The 24,533-nt window shown below is 38.7% G+C and overlaps 3 protein-coding genes across 3 annotated transcripts; 2 read left to right on the top strand and 1 right to left on the bottom strand.

Annotated features, from left to right (window-relative positions):
- Positions 1-1,217: 1,217 nt before the first annotated feature.
- LOC113783048 (protein PYRICULARIA ORYZAE RESISTANCE 21-like) lies at positions 1,218-2,364 on the bottom strand. Its single transcript, XM_027329064.1, has 3 exons — positions 2,228-2,364; positions 1,845-1,926; positions 1,218-1,598 (listed from the first exon to the last, which is right to left on the bottom strand). The coding sequence occupies exons 1-3, from the start codon at positions 2,237-2,239 to the stop codon at positions 1,297-1,299; spliced, it is 396 nt and encodes a 131-aa protein (XP_027184865.1). The 5' UTR covers positions 2,240-2,364; the 3' UTR covers positions 1,218-1,296.
- A 4,331-nt stretch (positions 2,365-6,695) lies between these two features.
- Positions 6,696-11,269, top strand: LOC113782655 (heavy metal-associated isoprenylated plant protein 7-like). Its single transcript, XM_027328528.1, has 5 exons — positions 6,696-7,236; positions 7,382-7,580; positions 8,475-8,662; positions 10,307-10,397; positions 10,834-11,269. Exons 1-5 carry the CDS (start codon positions 7,228-7,230, stop codon positions 11,169-11,171), a joined length of 825 nt encoding a protein of 274 aa, XP_027184329.1. The 5' UTR covers positions 6,696-7,227; the 3' UTR covers positions 11,172-11,269.
- Positions 11,270-18,809: 7,540 nt separating this feature from the next.
- On the top strand, positions 18,810-23,414 carry LOC113782647 (oligopeptide transporter 3-like). The gene is made up of 6 exons (XM_027328520.1): positions 18,810-19,477; positions 19,948-20,045; positions 20,667-21,236; positions 21,592-21,847; positions 21,977-22,159; positions 22,268-23,414. Exons 1-6 carry the CDS (start codon positions 18,935-18,937, stop codon positions 22,883-22,885), a joined length of 2,268 nt encoding a protein of 755 aa, XP_027184321.1. The 5' UTR covers positions 18,810-18,934; the 3' UTR covers positions 22,886-23,414.
- The last annotated feature ends 1,119 nt before the right edge of the window (positions 23,415-24,533 follow it).

Here is a 24,533-nt window from a genome sequence, read left to right as displayed (position 1 = left end):
TCAGTATAAAGTAGGTTTACACTGACGGTATAGGAAAGATTAACTCTTTCTTTTTCTTCCCTTTTTTTGAAGATGAATAATCATAGTCAAAAGAGTTGTTCCAGCAATCATCACATTTGTTACATATATCAAAATATGTGTCTAGAAATGAGGTATGGGAAATAATAAACAGGGTCACCTTCTTGATCAAAATGATCAATGATGTCTTGGAAATTACATTTCTCACAGTCATAATCATATGCACCCAGAGCCTTTCCTTGTTCGAATGGCATTTCTATGGAAACCTTTGCAAGTATAATAGATGGGTAAGACTTATTTCGATCCAGCTTAAGATGTGAATGATTAAAACTAATAGAAACTCGTCCCTCAAATATTTGAGAAATTTTTTAAATTGACGATTCAATGGATTCATTAGCATGAGTGTGAAGAGTTTCACAATCTTTAATCTAATTATCTAGTAACAATTGGATCAATTCAGATTTTGAAATCTGTTTTGGAACATGAGTGCAAGAAGCTAAATTCTTTTCATGTACTCGGGTGAGAAGAGCTTCCTTTCCACCACAAATTGTCAGACCTAGAGCATGGTTTTGTATCTATATACCATCTGATAGTGGAGAGTGGCAACTATGGCATCTGAAACTTGATCTGCTCCTATTATTTGAACATGTACCTTAAGAGCATCAAGTAGATGAGGATCAAACAAAGACGTATTAAAATTTGGAAACAAGGTTATAAAAACTGTTCCTGCGTCTAGAGTTGTTTCGACTATCGCAATGCATGCATGTTGATATTTTTTGAATCTTGTATCCAATAGAGCTATTCTAGCAACCATGCGTAAACCTTTTCTTTCATGAAAAGATAAGGAAAAACGTATGGCACCAAAATAAATATGAGTGAATCCTTGTTGCTTCCATTGAGAAAGAAAGTTTGGTGGGATAAAGAGAGGGATAAATTGTTTTTTTTTGTAGCAAGGATATGATGCTGATCAACCTTGGAGGCCTGGATATATTCTCGTACTCCTTTTGGATGATGCTTGATTAAGTATTTGATGACCCTTAATAGTGAGAAAGCTTGTTTTCCAAATGCAGAATAAGGATTAATAAGGGGTAAGGAGGTTGGATTTACTACTTCTTGTTCAATGGATATTTCATATAGATAATCTAACTTATTAGAATTAGATTTATGTAAAATGAGATCAGAAGAAGATAAGGATGCTGTTAAGGATGACATTGTAACTAGTTTTCTCCTTAGAATCTGGCTCTGATACCAGACTTCAAAGTCTCCTGCAAAAATACTTCAGAGTATTCCCCAACAACAAACAAGCCACCAAACAGGTGTCTTCGACTTTTCAACTACTCTAACTGTGGGTCTCTCTGACTGTGTGGTGTCATCCGGCTCATCGAGCGGTGGCTTGGGCTTTTCGGGCTCTTTAGGCTTCTCCGGCGGTGGCTTGGGCTTTGGTGGCTCCACGATCTCAATACTCTTAATGACTTTGCCACCCTTGCAACATAATTTGTCGCGGATTTTCTCGGGGCTACAGCACACGACGGTGATGGTCACCAGATTTTGCTTCTCATCATATATCTGGTCTCTGATTTCTCTTGTCCAAAAATATTAAAGCCACTAACTGATCACTAGTAGTTTCATAAGCCACACTACCCAACTTTTGTTGTTCAACTCGGCTAATAATAATCATGGAGTGGCGCACATGCCTAGCCATGTACATAGTCGGTGGAACGGTGGATGTCCTCCAACCAACTGTGCTTGCTCTAAAGAAGAACTACTACTAGTAATACTGGTATTGAAAACATAAGAGATAGAATTGATAATTATAAGAGACTCACGAGGAAATTTGCAGAGGATTTTCTTGACCTTCTTATAGCAGCAGGGGCATTGAAGATCAACCTTGAGTCTCATTGTAGTCACCTGTATGGTTGCATATATATTATCGGAGCAAAATAGTCAAACTCGATCCATACATGTGTATATATATAACAATCAAGAAATGCACAATTATATGGTTTACGCTGGGAGGTGGGTAGAGATCTTGATATAAAGAGAAGCAAGCATATCTCACGTTGTATGTGCTGTCATAGACTTGCAATTAAAATTTTCAGATTGAGCAAGCAAACACTACTAAAAGAGGGAAAAAAAAAAGATGCAAAACAATAATATATCACGAACATTTGAGGGATTGTTGGGAAAGCTAGCAGGAGAATTGGCTTACCTTCTCAGCCATGGTTGATGAAGGAAGGAGTCAGTCAGTGGCGATGGGTGGATCTGATCAAGAACCCACAGCCTAAATGATAAATGTTGGAAATGGGAAGTTTTTTTCTTTTTGGTTGGGGGATGAGGGTGTTGTGGGTGTGGGAGAGGAAGAGTAGGGGAGTGGGGAGGGGATGTAGGCAGCAAGCAATATACTAAACTGATGCTAATAAATGGTTGAAGAATTACTGGTAGGAGCCAATTAAGTTGAAAAAAGTGCGAGGACTTTATGTCAAAAGATGGCAACTGGGCAGCATGCAGTGATATTTTCAGTGTGTAAAATATTAATTTTTATTTTAAGTACAGAATATGTATGAGTTAGCTAGCTCCAAAGGTTTTTGCTGTATGTCCTGATATGCAGATGCTCGTAAAATTACATTTACGGTCAGCCAACAGAGAGAGAGGAAAAAAGAAAGAGAAGAAATCGTACAAAGTACGAAAGAAAGCCAAAAGCAAATGAGGAATGCGGAGGAAAGACCCTTTTGTAACACCTACAGTTTTCATGTAGACACGTGCCAAACTTGACAATCAAAACTTTGACCAGTAATGATAGCTGCTCACATAAAGCTGGGTTTTTTGGTGAGTAGGGAGTGGTACCTCCAGAGTTCTCCATGCTATATTAATTAATAATTACGTTGGGATGGAAAGATAAAAATATAAATTGCTACTCACTTAAAAAGAAAAACCAAAAAAAAAAAAATCTTTTGGTTATTGTGTACTAAAAGATTACAAATATTATTATGTAGACACCTACAGCTCCCTCTCTCTCTCTCTCTCTTTGGGGGTGGGGTTGGGGGGCAAAAATTGATAGAGCAGTGGTGAGAAGTGAGAACCCTGCTAATTAATTAACGGGAAAATCGTTCAAAACGTCCCTCACATTTTGTAAAATAATTTTTTTCATCCCTCACTTTTAAAAATGTACTTTTACGTCCCTTACAAATTCATATTGATCAAAATTGGTTCTTATCTAGGTTTCTGACTAATTTTTTGTCGGAATCCACCACGTGCCTTGCACGTGATCATTTTTGAAGGGCAAAATTGTCACATCAAAAATTACATCATCCAATCCATAGTCTCTCACATTTCACAAAATGAATTGTTTCGTCCCTCATATTTCACAAAATAAATTTTTTCATCCCTCATATTTTACAAAATAAATTTTTTCATCCCTCATTATTCATGTGTACGAATAACTTTTTTTAAAACTAATGTATATATCCATTTGATCTCACATAAATAATATGAATAGCATGTAATATATCTCTATTTGATTTCTCCTGAACGTACTGTTCATGTGAAATTAAAATAGATATATATAGGGGTTTAAAAAAAATTGTTAGTTTTTCACTCATGTTTATTTCTTTTACTTGAAAATTGAAAACAAAGAAGTCATTTAATTCTAAACATTATCATGTTTATATCGAATTAAATTTAGACAGAAAAAAATAAACAAAGGAAAAGTATGATAAAAAAAAGTAAGTAGTTGACACTTTTAAATTTTAAAATAATCATAAGGCAAGAAATTCAACTGTTGGTCTTAAAAGTAGCGAATAAAAATTCCAGATTTAAACTGCAATTTGTAGCATGACTATAGAATTCGAATTAACACCTATTAATTAGATACTCTTATTAAACAACTCAATAAATGAATTATTACTAAAATAGAAAAGGCTACAAGTATTGAATAGATTCACATGGTGAAATCACACACACTCACACACATATATATATATAGGTTTAAAAACAAAATTATTGGATTTAAACCCATGTATATATCAATCTGTTTAGGTGAAATCAAATAGAGATATATTACATATTATTTGTACAGTTTAGATGAAATCAAATAGATATATACATAAATTAAAAAAAAACTATTCATACACGTGGTCAATGAGAGATAAATTATTTTTTTTTGTGAAATGTGAGGGATGAAAAAATTCATTTTGTGAAATGCAAGGGACTATAGATGGATTATGTAAATTTTGATTTGACAATTTTGCCCCTAATAAATAATCACATGCAAGGCATGTGATGAATTCCGACCAAAAACTGGTCGGAAACCTAGATAGGGACCAAATTTGACCAATGTAAATTTGTACAGGACGTAAAAGTACACTTTGAAAAGTAAGGGACGAAAAAAGTCATTTTACAAAATGTGAGGGACGTTTTGAACGATTTTTCCTTAATTAAATGCTGCTATCACCGATTAGAAAACAACACTAGGTAACATGGCCTTGTTAGCATGTATTGTAATACTACTGTACAGAGCCATCAATCCCGTACACTAAAAAGACTAGGCCAAAAAATATCGTTATCTATAAGAGTCATTATTGTCCAGTTCATTATCCTATGCCCTTTGCAATTAACTATGAATTTTTTTTTTTGTAAATGAGTAGTACTCGTCGGACAATCATTATGACATTTAAATCACATCTAATAAACCACCGTGTAAATGCACATATTGACAATTATTATTATCTTATCTTGTGTGTATGTACCTTTTCTATTTAACTTTATTTTTTAAAAATATCAACTATTTATTACCACCTTAACTATTTATTACCTTGTTAGTGAGTTCCATCTTAACAATGGTAAATCCACTAACTATTTATTACCACCAGTTTCGTTATTGTATTGGGGTTTAACATATACAGCAGTAGTTTGCTCTCACATGATGACTTTACTTTGTTGGATGAATTTTGTGACATTAGAAGTCTCAAGCAACAACATTCATTCAAGGTGCAAGTGTAAACATAGAAGTGATGAATTACTGTTGGGGAATCCTAAGCAAATTTTGAGATTTGAGAGCCGGCAGCACCTACCCCGCCCACTGCACTGCTGCTTTACTACTCTTTATATTCCTAGAAGATAGATAAAGTCGGAGTGGTAATAATTCACTGCTAATTTGTAAACAACTAACGAAAATGGGAATTGGAGTTGGTGGCTGAACGGGCGATGGTCGGCATCAGGGACAGGAACTCGCTTTCATCTGTCCAGCAAGGACATTTCAATTGATCACACCAAATTGGTGTGGAAGACATTATTAAGGACTTAGCTAAATTGTTTCGAATGTGATCTTTCGGATTACAAAAAAAAAAAAAACCACAAATATGGATTTATGTCACAGGCTTAGCGTTCAAAAGGATTTATAAGCATTTTTTGTGATGAGTGTGAGTGTATGCATTGTTGTAAAGCTTTGCTGGAGCCTTTGCCCAACTTTTGTAAATTTTCTTATGATCAGTACATCGTTAACGTTTCCGGAAAAAAAGAAAAAAAGAAAAAAGTAAACAAGATCTGTTCGAAGCATTTCTATTGGCGCACTCTTGAAACTACACAGCGAGGCCCATGAGAGTCTCATGATGAGGCTGACTGGAGAGCCAGGCAGCAGGCAAAATGCCTTTGGACATGAATATGAATTGTCTGTCTTCATCCAAACATACACCAGTAGTAGTTTCAAGTTTGTATATGCAAACACTAGTTTCAAGTAGTAGTATCGGAGAATTCAACCATTTGACAAACACAAGATCCATGGAACTTGGATCACCTTTTGCAGTGGGCTGCCGTCTTTGTCAAATGTTACAGCCTCGTCCTTTAAATTCAACCATTTGAGAAACCTATCAACACAAGATCCATGGAACTTGGTCCCCTTTTGTGGTGGGCTGCCGTCCTTGTCAAATGTTACAGCCCCGTCCTTTAAATTCTAGTGGCCGCTTCTTTCTCTGTGATTTCAGGATAACCTTTCTATCCCTCCTAGACAAGTATACCGTCTTCATCACTGTATATGTTAAGTGTATGCAAAGCTTTCAAAAAAAAAAGTGAAAAAAAAGCCCCACTTCAGGACGTCGTTTACTCTTTGTCTATTGGGTTCTTGGCCAAAGCTTATCCTTCTTCCCCCAACTTTTCTATTTTCTATTTTTACTGCCGTTTTTTTTTTTTTTGCCTCTTATAAAATATTATTACTCCTCGCTTTTAGACGTGTACCAGTGTTCGATCTCTCTTGGACTTGGAATGACGAGGAAATGTGCTGCGTTAATTGTTTCTTCCTGCACCTGTGCGTCTGTTTTTCTGTTTTAACATTTTGCGTCTTGCTAAGTTGGAAAATGTCGTCAATACATTTGAACAGCAACTTACAATCTTTCCCATAACGTGCAATGTTGAAGCTATGGTCCAGTACATTTATCCAGCTGCAGTTAAAATAGTTACAGTAGTCATCAAAAAACGTACTCCTATATGTATATATATATACAGTGAATGGTTTCCTGAAACATGCAGTAAATTTTGGTTGTTTTTGGGGGGTGGGGTCCCGCAAGATTCCAACTTTTCTTTTTTAAAGATCCTGATAGCCCTTACCAGGCCGACCATTCGTTTGGTTTTTGCTCGCAGGATAACTCCAAGGGCTTTTACAAAGTTGGAATCCTTTCCCATCCATCTCCGTAATAATTCGTAGTATTTCCTTTCCATTAACTTCTACGCATCCAAGATTTTATTTACTATATATTTGTTCCTTAATTACGGTAGTGTCAGACTACTATTCAACATTTGCAGATGATGTACTCGTAGTCGGAGATAGAATCATAAGAAGGGGGCCAAAATTATGAGGTGCTGAGTCAGCTGAAGGACAGCACCGTAGGCAACTCGCTTTAAAGAAATTTGGAATTTTGGAGCAGCAGCAGCAGTGGGCACCGGGCAATGTAGGCAGTACCACCAGACCGCGACCACCCGCTACTTAAATTAAATGTTCCTCTCTTCCCATTTTCCTTCACCCCAAAGCTCCGAGCTTGCTGTATGCCTACCATACTGAGAGAGAAAGGGTCCTTGCTCTCATTTCATTTCATTTCTTGTATAAGAAAATCTCCACGATCCCCCCACTCCTCCTCCCTGCAGTAATACATTCTATATAAACATAGATACTACTGATTAGTAGTATTAGCTAGGAAGAGGGGCTTGTCAGAGTTAGACGATATGGGCGAAGTAAGTTTTTAGTTTTCTACTTCCAAATATCCTTGCACAAGATTATTCTAATTGCTCCCTCGAATGAATGGAAGGAACTCCCAGTAACTACTGTAATAAGTTTTGCTATCGCTTTCTCATTGATCTCATGCATGGTATGCTGCAGGAGAAGAAAGAGGAAGCGAACAAGGAGGAGCAAAAGAAACAAGTACCGGGAAACAAAGAAGATACTAGTAAAAAGGAAGAAGAAGGGGACAAGAAAGAAGAAAAGAAGGAAGAAGAGGTTCAGGAGATTGTTCTCAAGGTTGACATGCATTGCGAGGCTTGTGCAAGAAAAGTTACTCGAGCTTTGAAAGGATTCCAAGGTTCCATTCATTGCATTATCTATTTCTCCCCCTTCACCCTAGTTTAGTTAGTAGGATCTGCATTATTCTCAACCTTGTGTGCAGAGGCTCAACCAATTTTTCCTGCCTCCCTAAGCTTGAAACCTCGAAATTCAATTTTTTTTGAACTTTGGTTAATTAAAAAAAAAGAAAAGGAGAATTTCGAAAGGGGAAAGGCCTCCAATTAGTTGTTTTGTTTACTGTCTGTACTTGGACTTCTAGCATACATGGATATGGAGGCATTTTTTTTTTTCCAAAAAGAAAAAAACTAACGTTAGTTCCCATAATCCATGCCTGCACGTTTTCCAAATCAACTTTAATTCTTAAAAAAAGAGCCGAGTATAGAGTATTTGAACCATCGCCTTTCTCGTAGTGGTCCATCATGTTGCACTCATGTACGTAGCCCTCCATCAATAATTACTGCCGCCTTGGCTTTTGTACCCTAGAACAAATTTATACTATTTAGTTTGCACATTTAATTTCTATACCATGTATATATATTACTTTGGCTAACTGAATAATTGCGATTATATATATGTTAATAATATGATATAATTTAAATGTAATTTAGTTGTGCTAATGGATGTCAAACCCTTTATATAGATATACTATAATAGTACAAATACTTTCGATGATGCTTACGGGTTGAGTTATTGCTGAAATTGTTGGTATGAACAGACGACTTCTGATTAAATGAATCTTAAGGGCTCCAAAAAAAAAAAAAAAAAAACTTAAGGGCCCATGAATCATTTGAGTTATGAATAAACGTTAACATTTTTATTTTTTAAAGATAAAAAAAATAGAAGTGATGAGAAGCATTGGATAATATTTATGGGATGATGGATGGGAATAGAAATACATTTACATTTTACACAGGAGTGGAGAGCGTAACGGCGGATTGCAAGGGGAGTAAGGTGGTGGTGAAAGGCAAGAGCGCGGACCCGGTGAAGGTGTGCGAGAGGATACATCGGAAAAGCGGCCGAAAAGTGGAGCTTATTTCACCTTTGCCTAAGCCACTAGAGGAAGCACCCACAGCCCCCGTGGAAGAGAAAAAGACGGAAGAGGTAAATTTAAATTTTACTCTCTAATTCTCTGCTTGCCGTTAAATGCATTTCATGTCATGTCATGTCGTCAGCTTTCCTTTCCTCTTTCAGAACAATCTGTCCAAAGCCAAAAAAACAGTTGTCCTCTATTCTAATGCCATTAGCTCCATAAGATAGTCCGTTGGAAATAGCTTCTATTCTATCTAGGAACTCATTTTGGATTCATTTGATTTATTTATTTATTTTGGGTAAACAAACGGGACTGGATTGATATTTCAATGTGGAAGTAATTTTTAAAACAGTTCAGCTAAATGAAACCGGGCGAGCATAGTCAATTGATGCATGGGACTCTTTCGTGGGATGGGATTAAACATGCTGCTAATAGAGAGCTAGTTAACCTTCTCAGCAATCAAAGAATCTATCTACTAGTAGTAGTAGCTTGAACTTTAAAGGTTACGATAATTGGATAGGAGTAGGAGCAGAGCGTGGAGGACAAGTGATTCATGCGTGTGTGCTTCTAGCACTACTACTATTGGAGGCGGGAGGACTGAGGAGCGGTATGCTACAGGGTGGTAGGCAACTCCCTTCCTTCGCCGGGAGGGGAGCGGCGTCCGTGCAGCTGACAACGAAAGCTACATGACCGACCACGGACTTTTAATTTTCCAGCCACGGAAGGGCCCGCTCCCCCTCCTCCTTCACAGTGGCACAATTCCCTATGAAAGTCATGGGTCATGGACGGTGGGACCTCCTCCTGTCCGGAGTCCTGCTGCTGCTGCTAGAGTGCTAGTCGTCCTCATCATCATCTTATTGTCCCTTGTCTCTATCTATTAGTACTAATATTACTACTGCGAGGTGCGGTCGGATGGATGAGACTCGTCCAATCCCATCTTTCATCAGACAAAAACAAATACTTATTATAGCAACATTGATTGGCACAAAGGTCTCTCGTGATTCTTCAACTAGTGCTTTTTACGGTTGAATGAATTTTTCAATTACCTTTGGGTAGTTTTGAAAGCTTGGCAATAGGCTCATGTCATGACTCATGGGGATCCTCATTTTCGCATGCAATAATCAGCAAGAGACGAGACATCATAGATACGCGGGGATCGAGTCAATTAGTTACATTGGCCCGGCTAAAGTTAATATTGATTTGGAGGGCTTCCCCTTTTTACTTTTTAATTGGAAATCCCCCTCCAAAAAAAAAAAAAAAAAAAATTCCTCAAGCTTATGATGAAACGACCCCAAAGTTGGTGTTCAATTTTTTAAAGCTTTTGATGAAACGATCCCAAAGTTGGTTTTGGATAGAGTATTATTTTAAATAATTATTTGAAATAGTTATTATAATATTTTTTGTGATGTAATGTATACAAAATAAAAAGGTGATTGAAAATATAAAAATATAAATTAAACAATATATTTGTGATGCAAGCAAAAAATTTTAAAAAAAAAATTTCATATCCAAACATAACATTTGTCTTTCGTGTTTTTACTCGGTATATGTATACTTACTTCTCTGTTTATACATCTTTGTTGGCATGACATTACACCTAACCGTCTGCAATCTTCACAATGTACGTACTCTACTGCATTAAGCAAATTCTCCAACTCAGACATGATAAACAAAATCACACCCCAGTCACCTTATTTCTGTTGCATGGATGGCAGCCGCCTGCTGTTATAACAGTTGTGTTGAACGTTCAAATGCATTGCGAAGCATGTGCTCAGGTTTTGCAGAAACGAATCCGAAAAGTCCAAGGTAATCCGTCTTGTGCTCCACTTCTGCTTCTCAATTTTTTGTCCCACTTCCTCGGGTCCTCTCTTGTTGCACTTTACCAATATTAGTATGAGTACCGAGATTGTGTGACAGATTTCACACCTAGTTTTTAACTTTTGAACATGATCCAAGACTGCATTTGTTTTTGCTTGGAAAGAGGGGACAATGACATAATGTAGTCAGACAAATTTTGGAATGCTTCTGAAATGTTCGTTCTAAAATATTGATACCATCTGACTTGATCCCGGTTGTAACAATATGCACTAAAAGATGATACTTCCCCTCGCAAGCAAAAGTGGAACATCTGAAATGTAGACGTATTCCACTACAAAGATTTATGATCTTCTTGCATTGAAATGACTGAAACGTTACCGAGCAGTAAATGAAATGTTAGATTTTTGGTCGGTCATGATCGCAGGTGTCGAATCTGTCACAACAGACGTTGCAAATAATCAGGTCGTGGTAAAAGGTGTTGTTGATCCGGAGAAGCTGGTGACTGATGTGTACAAGCGAACCCGCAAGCAAGCTTCGATAGTGAAGGATGAGGCAAAGAAGGAAGATGAGAAGAAAGATGACGTGAAGACGGGAGTGAAAGAAAATGAGAAGAAAGAAAGCGAGGAAGGGAAGGAAGGAGATGATGTGAAGACAGACGCCAAGAAAAGTGAATACTGGCCTCAAAGGTACTACTACATGGAGTACGCTTATCCTTCTCTAATGTTCAGTGATGAGAATCCACATGCTTGCACTGTTATGTAACTAATCATATTTACAATAACGAAGGAGCTTTCTATATATGCAATTTTCCTTCCTTTCCGTGTATTAATATGTGTCAATAAGACTCCGAGTTTGAGGAATTATGGATTTGATGATATATATATATATACACTCTTCTTAAGACTTTGACAATAATTTCAGTATGTTGTCGTACGAGGGGAAAAAATTGTAAATATGAAACACTGAATGGATTCTTATATTTTCTTCAATTTCCCTCCTTTCTCCTCTCCCTAGCTCCAATAAAATAAAATAAAACGAAAGATTGATCTTGTGCTCTTTCACCTGGAACTTTTTTTTTTTTTTTTTTTAAAGTTGCAATAATGGAGGCTTGTGTCGCACTTATTAAACGATCATGAAGTGGTTCTGGTGACAAACTAGCTCACAAAACTATGTGCTTTTCAGTTTGCACCTTCTTTCATCAAGTAAAATCATAAAGCCAAGTCCCGCTGTAGCCATCAGGCCTTCCTTCTCCAAAGTACTACTACTGTTTCAATCACGTAGGTGAAAAAAAAAAAAAAAAAAGGGAAGAGCAAGCAAGCATAACCATTTGATGCATCAAGCAGTAGCTGAATTAGGCATACGCATGCAATGAGTTGTGGCTATAGGATTATGCTATAGTAATTTCTGTCCACAACATAACGAGCTGAATGATGAAATTCACAACATTATGCGTTCTTCGTGATATCATCTATTTGTTGAATGATGAAATTCACTTGTAAACTGGTCATTTTAGCATTAATCACTCCAACGACAACCATTAACAACCGAAAGAAGAACTGACCATCCGAATAGCGGATATGGGCCCGCGGGTTAAGGGCTTAATTTCTGTGTCTGTCCCCGTTTGCCTTCTCCTTCTTCACTTCTTCCAACACCTCATCTCCAGGCTAAAAGATAAATAGACAGAAAAAGAAAGAAAACCATTCCCTCTTTTTTTTTTTCTTTTTTTTTTTTCAGCATCTCGGCCATAGGTTCCATTCCATCTACATAGGCTACATGGTTCGTTAACCCGGAAATGACAAGTTCAGGACAGGCGGTGTAGTAAAAAGAAGGGAAATGAAACACACACTTGGCTGGATGGGTTCGAATGATATAAATGTGGCAAGAGACCCCCTAGCGAAGTAATCCGGTCGCATCGACCATCTTTTCATCATTTTTGGTGTTCGCTTTTTTAAGATTTTCTTGATTGACCATACTCAACAGGCATGGATATATTCTGTAATCTAGTGCACAGCAAGACACACTTCAGATAAGGCACTACGGATGGCTCTCCGGCCGCAACAAAAATTACCCGTTGATCGTTGGGTTGTTTCGAGGGTTGACTCTGCAATCGCCATCATCATCGGCCGATTTCTGACAAGATGTATCAAAGGCAGGGCAAGTATCAGTTGTAATTTTTCTCCTCTTTAGTTGAGTGTCATTAATTGAAATGCAAATTGGCAGTGCGAAAGGTGTGAAATCCCTCTGAAAGCAACAACAATCATATTTTAAATGAAGACAGGAATCGGAGCATATTGATGTAGCGTGTAGTAGTAGTGTATATGCTGCGACTTTAAAGAGAGGCTGTAATTCCTCGATCGTTACGTACTGAAACTTGTAATTTCGTAATCTGAGAGTGATTCCTCTGTCTTCTGCTACTACATGAGAATAAATCAACTTGTGAATCCAGCCAGTGACGTGGTCCAGCAAATACTTTAGCAAATATGTTTTTCCCTCCCCTTTGTTTATTTCTCTAAATTAATTAATACTCCTACTACAAATGCAAGCACATTGCAAAACCCTAGCGCGACCACGACCGCGATCGCGACCTGAAGGAATCAAATTACCGGACCGGACTAAAGAAAGGAAAGGATGGAATTCCCCAGCTAGCCGTGGGAAGATATGAGCAAAGGAAATGCACCCACAAGACACGCTGATCTGAGACTCAGAGCATTCAAGCACACAATTTTATGGTCCAGACCCGCCACCTTTTCTTTTTGCAAACTTTAGCTAGGCAGCTAGCGTTAATGCCACCAAACCAAGGTGATGGGGCGGGAGGAGGATGAGGCCCGAGGGGAGGACGCCACCACACGACAGATCCAAAAATCCGTGCTTCCAGATATAATTATAATTACTAATAGTATAAGTGTATAACCCTTTCCCAAGATGCTACCTACTTGAGGAATTCCTGCCCTGGAACAAGAAGAATTTTCCAGTCTCTACCTACAAATAATAATGATTATCTGAGTTTTCCTTATCCAAATCTGCGTTCGTCCAACTCGGTTTTTTTTTTTTTAAAGCTAATTATAATAGTCGTAAGAGAAAATCACGATGGGGTCTTCTTCTCTATCTTCTGTTCGTTTCCTTAATTACACTCATCATACCTATAAACTATACCAACTTGTTAATGAAACAAGAGGACGGATTGAATTAAAAAAAACTCACTTACCATCAATATTGGCATCTTGCTAATGGAAACAAAACATTGATCGGCAGGGCTTACAGAGTATTTGGATGATTAACGAGCAGACAAAATTCCAGCATTTAATGAAACAGAAAGGGAAACATCAAATTCAAAAGTTACGACCCTCCTGAAATAGGCCTTTCCCTGGCTACCTTAGCTAGATATATATATTTGTTGTTTCTCTTTTCTCCGTCCATCCAATTGATTCATTCTCAGGATTGAGCCCCACCATATTTGTTCACTTTTCTTAGTTAGGCTTGAAATGGTAGCCAAACCACTGAACAAGCACGTCCCTCTCTCTGACCTCCGGTGCGCAGCTGAGCTGGTGTTCCGACTTCCACGTGAAGGGAGACTATCATTTTTGTCCATTGTGTTTGGGTTTTTGTGATACGGTACCTCCTACCTCATCCATCACTGTTTACAATTTACTACTACTACTTTCTTTTTCTAATTCTGACAAAGTAAAAATAATTAGTGCTGGACTCGCATGAGTTGAGTTGCGCGTATGACTTAAAAACTAAAATAAACATTAATTAATTGTATCCAAAAATTGTTTTGGGTTCCTTGTATTTGCGGTTTTATCCGATTTATTAGTTTTACCTAAACTAAATTTAAAGAAATTTTTAATCGAAATGACTCTCGTGAAATACACACCAAAAATACATACATGGAAATTAAAAAGAAAAAAAAAAGGTTCATTTGATACCAAACATGAAATAACTATTATCGCCAAGCAAGAATCTTCTGGATGGCAACCATTTTTTCCATTGACATGCCTCCTGCATATCCTTCCGTCTGAGGACACCTGTCGGAAATATTTAGCGGCACAAATAATTGGATTTCCAAATCGAATCCGTTGACATACACCGCTTCTCATCATCATTGTTTGAATTTTTTTTCCTCTTTTTTGTGCGGCTTTTTTCTGATATGATCTTTAAGCAAAAAGCAGCCCGTGAGAAGCACCATGAAAGAAGATGATTCTTAAGTATCGCAAAGGCAAGTAGGCGAAACATCTGTGGTCAACGCTTGTTTCAATAGGGTCAAGCCCAGGCCAAACGGCAAAACTCTGTGGGCCCCAGCACTAATGATAGAGTAAGTACTCCTATGGCTATAACAATACAGGTTCTTAGGCTCTCGTCTGGTGGGAGTGGACCATTTTCTGAAGCCTGCCTACAGGTCCGTCAAGTCAACAAACGGTGGGACCACCAAAAACAAAAAAGGCCAAATGGCCGCCGCCTCCCACTCTTCTTGTTCGATGGTCAGTCCTCAGTCCTCACTCACTCGTCCGTCATCCTCCTGATCATCTTGTCAAAAGTGATCCACTCCGCAGTCTGCACTCTCGTACGTGCTTTCCCAAGCAAACTGAAACACTACTACTAAGGCTGGTGGCCACCACCAAGCCCTTAAGGCTTTGGTGGGGTGGGAGGCAAGGGTTCAAACCTTGCCTCCCACCAAAAATGCCACTCTTGTGGCTCTACTTCAAATTCAGACGAGTGTGTAGTGCATTCGTCTGGTCCGGTGATGGTTCTGTCCCCATCGGTCCCTATAGATTTAGTTGAGCCTTCTCGTAGATAGAGTAGAAGTAGAGATGACAATCGAAAAAAAAAAAAAAACACTACTACTAGTCTACTACTCAGGTCATCCCTCGTGTGGATTTTTGTCCACTACGGTTACGGCCTACAGACTTGCTTCAGATTAATTGAGTATAGGTTTCAGTGCTAAAATAGACCTATGAAGGGAAGGAAGCTTATCAACTTATGAAAAAGAGTGTTGACATCAAATTTGTACTCGCGAGCTCCATCTCTACTCCAGGTCTACCAGTGCTTCCATTCAACTCTACGGTGTTGTTGGCTGCGACATTAGATTAAGATTAGGATGAAGTTGCCTTTATGTATCCCAAAATTCTGCTATAAAAATTTGCGAGATTTTACGCTGACTTTGTGGAGCAAGGTGTATATATATACATGAACTCGCAGCCAGTAGTGACATGACTGATGTAGGGTTCTTTTCTTTCACCGTTTACCTTAACATACGTAGGCCACACTCACAAGTAGAGTGTTTTGTGGGGAGGTACTGACAAAGTCCTATACAAATTAAGTTATTGAGCAAGTGATCGTTATTTCTAGTTGGCTTGGAGTAGCATTTTCGCATTATATCCCAGGCCTCAAGGTTAGGGTTTAGGCTACATTCAGCATTTACTTTCATTCACTACTCTCCTCATCTATAATTCTGGGATTTAGTTTATACTTTGTACCCCCTATACGTAGTTATGTAGTTACTTAACAATGTCTTACAAACAAATTAACAAAATCTCTTTTCCTTTTTGGTAATATTACAAGAAACACATAGTTGGATAAATACTAAACATATATAGTCAGAAACAAAAACTCATACATAGTGAAATTTGAATAGCTAATAACTCCTACATTATCTAGTATACTATTGCTAGTGTAATTTATGCTTGTGACAAATTTTCATCACCTATATATATGTGTGTGTGTGTACCTTGAGATAAAAAGCACTCTCAAGACTTGTGCAACTACTTCCAATAATGTTTTTAGAGTACTTAGAAGAAAGAACACTTTTCTTCTTTATTTTTCTAGCTCATATTTTGGCACGTAAAAATGGCATTGTGGAACTAGAACTACAAACGAGTCGAGCGGAATCAAACTTTAGCCTAATCAAACCGAATCTTGACTTAATTTTATTAAGTTCGAACTCGAGTTCGACTCAAACTTGAATCGAGATTAAAAAATTTTAAAAATTAAATATTTTATCTTTAAAAAAATGAATAAAATAATAGTTTTTCTTAATAAATAACAAACTATTAGGAATATATAAGTAATTTCATTATTAAAATAAAAAATAAAAATAAAAATATATAAAATCAACCTCGTTCGTGAGCTAATGAGTTAAGTTTCTTTAAATTGTTCAAGTTTGAATTAGATTTGATCACTTCGAACTCGACTCGATTTCAATATTGATCAAGTTGGAGTCGAACTTTGATTCGAACTACTCGCGATCGGCTGGCATGCGGCTTGACTTGTGTATAACTCTGGGTAGAACTATACTTTCTTGGTTGTGTAGACTAATCAGAGTAATAGCAAGTGCGATTGAGCTATTGTATTTAGGGGGTGACATGATAAAGATCCTGCTGCATCGGAGTTGATTTTTCCACAGAAACTTAAATTACATTATAGAGAGCGAAATATATGTACCTCAACCTTCCATACTTGTGCATTATTATTATATTATTATCATAACTATTTTATAATATAGGTTAATTTTTTTTGTTTAATATTCATATTTTTGTTCTAGTGGAATGACAAATACTATACTACTGTAACGGAAAAGAAAGGCACCTAACCGATATAAATCAGAAAGATGCAAGTAATGGAAAAGAAACCCACTTAATCTACTTTTCTTTTCTTTTTTTTTTTTCTAAGGATACGTATCATGTGTCGTTAAGGCACTAAATAAAAAAAGATTTTTGTAATGGGTGTACCCATTAACACATCTAGTATTTACATAACCTATCATATATATACATATATTAATAATTATTATCTTTCCTTACATTTATATACTTTTCCGATATAATTTTGTCTATTCTCTTTTGCTGAATTAATGTATGAAATCCAAATCTTTATTAGGGTGCGCGAGTAAAGGAAAGGAAAAGTGTTGCTGGGCCCGACCGGGGCAACGGGCATGCACACTGCGGACGCCCGAAACGTGTGTGTTTTTGTTGTTACATGGCAAAAGTAACGGTAACGTAAATCAGGGAAATGCCAAGTCAGCGGGAAACGTTAAGGCAGCGGGCGTAGCGTGCAGGAGGAGTAACGGCGTCGCAACGGCGTACAAAGAAGTGGGGGCGAGGGTGTCGACGTGGATGGAGGGAATGGAGCCCGCAGAGTTTAGCCACACGTGGGGGGCCCGTAGTTCTTTGGGTGAGTGGGAAACGGGAGTGTGGCAGAGGCCTTAGGCAACGCGACGATCACACGCTCAGCCTTCAGAGAGACAAAGCCAGCAGCACCACCCGCTCGTCTGATTGATCCATCCGTCCACTTTCGGTTTAACAATTTCCATTTAGCGTTTGACTATTCTTTACTCCTATTTCTTTTGTCTATTTGTCTACGGAATATTGGCAGCACTACTACTGTCCCGGAGGTCTGCATGGATCCACTGGATTGGTCATCTGCTAAAATTCTCCACAATTCACCATTCAGATATGCATCATACAGGTCTCATTTCCGCGGTTAATATGCCAGGAAAATGTTACCGTTTGTGCCACTTTTATGAATGGTAAAATAAATGGTAAAAAGGTGACGATGAAATTGGTTAGGAACTAGTCCCTTAGACTACAAGTAGGAACTACGGACCGTGTGGCAGTAGAATGCAATAATACAACAATCGAATGCAGCTTCAAAAGTAAAAGAAATGGTTCCAACCCCCGGTGTCCTTACTCTGCAATTATATGATTTCTACGTTCATCCAAAGGTTCCAGTCCTCCAAATCTCCTGTTTAAAGTGTAGTGCTACGTTTATCAAAATAAAGTGCATACATTTTCTTAACTCTTTTGTTCAAGCGTATACTAAAACCAAAGTGTTGTGCATATATTACATACATGATCCTCAAAGCTGAAATTCAACACCCGAACTGTATCTAACCATGAATTTTTGGAGTCTCCTGAGACTTTCTAGGAGGAAGAGGAAGGAATGACTCATACGGTAAATGTCAGGGTGCTTTGAAGTAGAGTGATTGATTAGGGTGTGACTTTCAGACCAAGCAAATAATTTCAGCATATGTAGGATTCGGAGATGATATGATGAATTGATTGACAAACCATAGCCAACCTCAATACATAACAACATATATAGTTCCAGTCCCCCTAGTCTAAATTGACACCAATCAACAAAAATGACACCCCACCCTTGTCTTCATTTTTTTTTTTTTTTTTTTAACACACACTGGAACTCTGGAAGGCACTATAGCCAATACAACTTTAATACTTACTGGTAGTAGTACCCCAATATATTTTTAAGAAAGTCGGAATACACTTCTACTATTAGGAATACAATTGTAGATGATGTACTGAAGAGGGCATTGTAGTAATATCAGAACCCTTCCCCTCCTGTTATATATACACAACACAGGTAAAGACACCAGTTAGGACTCAGACAGAAGCTTCATTCAAACTTTTGCTTTGTGGTTGTGACCTCTGTAACTTTCATTTGCAAGAAAATAGCAGCACATCATCCCATCCCTTCCCTTCCCTTCCCTTGACTTTTGATCCATAACATCCATTATGGAGGCTTCCAAGCACCCCTCCGCCCAGCCCCAAGCTCACCCTCCCCCTCACCCAGAGAAGCTCAACGGAGGAGATGCCCCTGCCCCAACTGATCATAAAGACAGATGTTCCGTGGAGGAGGTGGCGTTGGTGGTCCCTGAGACCGACGATCCAACCCTCCCGGTCATGACATTCCGTGCATGGTTCTTAGGCTTAACCTCATGCACCATCTTGATTTTCCTCAACACTTTCTTTATCTACAGAACTCAGCCCCTCACCATCTCCGCCATTCTCATGCAAATCGCCGTTCTCCCGATTGGCAAGTTCATGGCTGCTGCATTGCCCACCAAAACCTACACTTTATTCCGACGGTGGAGCTTTAGCCTCAATCCGGGACCATTTAACATCAAGGAGCACGTCATCATCACTGTTATGGCTAATTGTGGGGTTTCTATTGGTGGTGGTGATGCTTACTCCATTGGTGCTATTACCGTCATGAGGGCTTACTATAAGCAGACCTTGAGTTTCCTATGCGCTCTCTTGATTGTCTTGACTACCCAGGTACCTGCTCAACACTTTTGATTTCGCCCAATATTGCTACTACTCTAACAATACAGCATGAGAGTTTTTTTCACAATCTTGCCCATGTCTTCTCGGGGTATATATTTTTGGCTTCAAAAAAAAAATTTTTTTTGCTGAGTTTTATTTTTTTTCCTTTTTCATTGAATTTTTAACTTGGGATAAGGGACGGGGTCGTGGATTGTGAGGAAAATTTTTTTTTTGGGAGGAGAATGTCCTTAATCCATTTCTTCATTTATGGTTGAGGGAAACAGAGAAGTACGCTTACCGAATCAAAACATGTATTCAATCAATTTCAGGACATCCAATCTACTTTTTATAATTCTACTATTAATTATTGAACAACGGGTCTTAAACTGGACCTCTGTCGTGTCTGAAACATTCTAATATTTATTCGACTGTGCTTATGTTCCTTTTTTTTTTCCTTAAAAAAAAAAAACCTTGAAATGCAGATATTGGGTTATGGATGGGCTGGGATGCTAAGGAAGTATCTGGTTGACCCTGTTGAAATGTGGTGGCCTTCGAACCTTGCTCAGGTTTCCCTGTTTAGGTGTGCATTTCTGGCTTTTCCTGAACTTTTCCTCGTTGAGTTCTAGTAGTTTTATGACACTCGTATCATGTTCGGCTCTGTTTTCTCTCATTGACTCCACATTTTCCTTTGACAAATTCAATTCTGGTTTGTTAGTTATGACATGTGTTTTTTCAATGACTTTGTGAAAATTAGTTTTTCTTCCCTTTTCTTTTTGAAAAAAGAAGTACTGAGACACCAGGAAAGTATGTAGGAGTTGAGCCTTTATATAAAAAGTGCATCCATGGTTTCATGAAACCATTTGACGCACCACCCATGCTATGCTTACCCAAAGGATAAGGCACCATTGCCTAGTGGATGTCACGCTTAGTGGAGCCAACATTCCTTTCTGGACATTAAGTCCCACATATACTGGTTATAAAACAGAGTTAAAAAGAGTGGTGACAGAACAACATTTCTGCATTTGTTGATGATTCCAAATCATGTATTTTCTTGCTTTGGAATTCCAGAAACACATTTGCTATAAACCATACGTTGTATCTGGCTACCAAATATAGATAAACGTTCGGGCATCTTGTCTGGGTTACCTTTATTCTTTATGCAGATTCCACTCGCTTTGCTGATTTTTCTTACTTCATACAGGGCACTTCATGAGAAGGAATCAAAATCACAAGGCATGACAAGGATGCAGTTTTTTCTTATATTCCTGGCTGCGAGCTTTGCCTATTATGCACTTCCCGGTTATCTGTTCCCAATTTTGACATTCTTTTCTTGGGTCTGTTGGGCGTGGCCTCGTAGCATAACAGCACAGCAAATTGGTTCTGGGTACCATGGATTGGGCATTGGTGCTTTTACCCTTGACTGGGCTGGAATTTCAGCTTATCATGGCAGCCCGCTAGTCACACCTTGGTCTTCAATTTTGAATGTTGCCGTTGGCTTTGTCATGTTTATCTACATTATTGTCCCTCTATGTTATTGGAAGTTCAACACCTTTGATGCTCACAAGTTCCCCATATTCTCCAACCAGCTGTTCACTTCTACTGGCCACAAATATGATACAACCAAGATTTTGACCCCGAATTACGAACTTGACATTCCTGCCTATGAAAAATATAGCAAGCTCTACCTTAGTCCTCTCTTTGCCCTTTCAATTGGATCAGGCTTCGCTAGATTTACAGCAACCCTCACTCATGTAGCACTTTTCCATGGCAGGTTAGCTCTTTCTAGTGCAGATGTTCCATTTCTTGAGCATCTGCGCATTTTAGTACCTAGTTTCTAAATCAAGGTTCTGATATAATGTACCTCAATCTGACAATGATTGATATTGAACGGGGAGACATTCTGTGAGAATGGAAAGTCCTCGTGGCACCAAAACACTGTCAGTTGTCTAGCAATTCAAGGTCTCTGTAGTCCCTGTTCCGTCATCAAAAGTAAAATGCTTAATCAGCATGCATTTTGTGATTTCATAGTTCACACTTTGTTTTATGTTAATTATGAGTTGACTTGCTGAAATGTCCCTGCGCACACATAGACTGACGTGGATGCTATTCATTTATTCTTCTTAAAGCGACATTTGGAAGCAAAGTAGATCTGCTACCAAGAACGTCAAATTGGACATCCATGCAAAGCTGATGAAAAGTTACAAACAAGTCCCTCAATGGTGGTACCTCGTCTTATTAGTAGGCAGCATTGCCCTGTCCCTAATGATGTCTTTTGTCTGGAAAAGAGAAGTTCAGCTGTCATGGTGGGGAATGCTCTTTGCATTCGGATTGGCTTGGATTGTTACACTCCCTATAGGTGTTATTCAAGCAACTACTAACCAGGTATGAACTGGTTTTCAAACTGTGGACGGTTGAATGTAATATCCGTCTGTCGATTCAACACCGCATGAACAATTTCACGCAGCAAGCGGATATCAGTGTTGTCGATGATGTTAATTTCTTGTTTTGCAGCAACCAGGATACGACATAATTGCTCAGTTCATAATTGGATATGTCCTCCCAGGAAAACCTATTGCAAACTTGCTTTTCAAGATTTATGGCCGAATCAGCACTATTCATGCTCTCTCTTTCTTAGCTGACCTTAAGCTTGGGCACTACATGAAAATTCCTCCGAGATGCATGTACACAGCTCAGGTTTTGCTTGAAAAAACCTTTTCTCCCAATGACTGAACATTTTTGCTCTTCACATTGGATATCTGAGGCTTCAATTGCCTGCATTTTCTTTTTTATTTCATTTTCCAGCTGGTAGGAACACTAGTGTCCGGTACAGTCAACCTTGCAGTAGCATGGTGGATGTTGGGAAGCATCGAAAACCTGTGCGACGTCGAGGCTCTGCATCCTGAGAGCCCCTGGACCTGTCCTAAATTTCGAGTCACTTTTGATGCTTCTGTGATCTGGGGTCTAATTGGACCGGAACGTCTGTTTGGACCTGGTGGTTTGTACAGGAACCTGGTATGGCTATTCATAATTGGAGCAGTCTTGCCAGTGCCAGTTTGGATGTTGAGCAAAATGTTCCCAGACCAGAAATGGATCCCTTTGATTAACATACCAGTTATATCTTACGGCTTTGCTGGAATGCCCCCTGCAACCCCGACCAATATTGCAAGCTGGATCATTACTGGAATGATCTTCAACTACTTCGTTTTCAAATACAGAAAAGGATGGTGGCAGAAATATAACTATGTTTTGTCAGCTGCACTGGATGCTGGAACTGCTTTCATGGGCGTGCTATTGTTCTTTGCGCTGCAGAATGAAGGGAAAAACATCAAGTGGTGGGGGGCTGAGCTGGATCACTGTCCATTGGCGTCCTGCCCAACAGCACCTGGAATTGTAGTTGAAGGATGCCCTCTTTTTAAGTAGGATATGTTGAACATGATGGTTTCTGTGGTTTGACCCATGTTCAAAGATAAGTTCCATGCATAGTTTTAGAGGCCAGTGAAATCTTCGACGCTGATTGTAGTCGTACGAAGTTTTGCATAAACTCTGAGAAGCAATTCCTATCTTTGAGTTCTTGTAAGTGCTCAGTTATACTATACGGTTTTGCAGGAATGCCTCCGGCAACTCCTACCAATATTGCTAGCTGGATCACTACCGGAATAATCCTCAACTATTTCGAATTCAAATACAGGAAAGGATGGTGGCAGAAATAATGTTTTGTTAGGGTTGAAGTGGTGGGGAGCTGAGAAGGATAACTGTCCATTGGCTTCCTGCCCAACAGCACCTGGAATTGTAGTTCAGGGATGCCACTTTTTCAACTAGGATAGCCATAGGTCCCTGTAGAGTATTAGGTGCTTCAATTTCAAGTAATTGTACGATTTGTGTTAGTACATGTAAAGTGGAGTTAGTCCTTAATTTCCCAATATTTGAACAAGTTGGTCTCTTCTTCTCCTCCAAAAGTGCGAGTGTACTTGAACAATTGTTTGGAAAGGGACTTTTCACCAAAAAAAATCTCTACATTTTTCATAAACACACCTTTTTACTTCATATATATCAGATCATTACAACATACTTTCTACAAAAACTCGAGAAAATTGCCATCCAAGCACAACCTAAAGCTTTCTGTCTTTTCTTGTTTGCTACCGAAGGACCTTATTTACGATGGAATGCTACCATATATATGCAAGGCATTGTTACGTAACATAACAGAATTAATTGGCTTTCCCTCTGCGACATGCTGACTGCAAAGTTGACCCCAAAAACAGAAGCACATGCGCCCGCGGCTATTCATCTTTTCAGATTGAAATCTGCCTTCTATTATTTAGTACCACACGACAATTCTTCCTATTTAGGTTACGGTGTGTTACCAATTAGTAGATAGAAATCTGCAATCCATTAAGATCGAATGTGGTACTAATTAAGTAGTCAATATTGGTTTAAGAGCAATATCATATAACAGCGAGCACCCCGCGTGAATGGTCCAGCGGTAGCACCTCTCAATAGTGACCGCGAGGTCCCGAGTTCGAGTCTCTACTCTGCTGGATTCTTCCGCGCACTTATCGTGCTAGGGTCCGGTTGGGGCGCCGGACCCGAGCCGCAGGGGATTAGTCGGACCCCGTAAAAATTGACTCGGACACCCCTGTGTCGACAAAAAAAAATATATATATAACAGCGAGCAGGACTTCCGATTCGTTCAAGACAGGCAGCATGTGGGCCGTGCGATCGATGTAAATTGTAAGTGGCAAATACCTCTCGGAATGAAAGGGAAAAAAAAAATCTTTTTTTTGGATGGTTTAGTTCGTTTGCAAGAGTAATTTAGAACTTGCAGCCAATAAACAAACGACCCGCGAGGAATTGTGGATAATTTAATCGGTGGATCTTTAGGAAGTCAGGTTACAACCTACACTGCTCCCCTGTAGAACTAGATAATACCCGTGTAGAAACGCATTGAATTAATGTTGTTTATTTTATGTTTGCATGTGTCTAATGAGGACAGTCAGTTTTCCACAGCTGTAACTTCAGACGGGTTTGAAAATTGGAACTAGCCATAGGCATCTTTTTGTCTCATGCC

Source organism: Coffea eugenioides, chromosome 9 (assembly GCF_003713205.1).
Source record: "Coffea eugenioides isolate CCC68of chromosome 9, Ceug_1.0, whole genome shotgun sequence".
NCBI classification, from domain to species: domain Eukaryota; kingdom Viridiplantae; phylum Streptophyta; class Magnoliopsida; order Gentianales; family Rubiaceae; genus Coffea; species Coffea eugenioides.
The sequence above is the reverse complement of the archived record's forward strand: the minus strand, read 5'-3'. Positions and strand labels throughout refer to the sequence as shown.

Bases quoted from the DNA above. Each gene is read 5' to 3' on its own strand.
- LOC113782647 (XM_027328520.1), top strand. From the start codon at position 18,935: ATGGAGGCTTCCAAGCACCCCTCCGCCCAGCCCCAAGCTCACCCTCCC. The intron at 21,237-21,591 runs GTTAGCTCTTTC...TTCTTCTTAAAG, and splicing joins GTAGCACTTTTCCATGGCAG to CGACATTTGGAAGCAAAGTA. The intron at 21,848-21,976 runs GTATGAACTGGT...CTTGTTTTGCAG, and splicing joins TTCAAGCAACTACTAACCAG to CAACCAGGATACGACATAAT.
- LOC113782655 (XM_027328528.1), top strand. The intron at 7,581-8,474 runs GTTCCATTCATT...CATTTTACACAG, and splicing joins AGCTTTGAAAGGATTCCAAG to GAGTGGAGAGCGTAACGGCG. The intron at 10,398-10,833 runs GTAATCCGTCTT...TCATGATCGCAG, and splicing joins ACGAATCCGAAAAGTCCAAG to GTGTCGAATCTGTCACAACA.
- LOC113783048 (XM_027329064.1), bottom strand. The intron at 1,599-1,844 runs GTGAGTCTCTTA...TTTGGACAAGAG, and splicing joins AATCCTCTGCAAATTTCCTC to AAATCAGAGACCAGATATAT.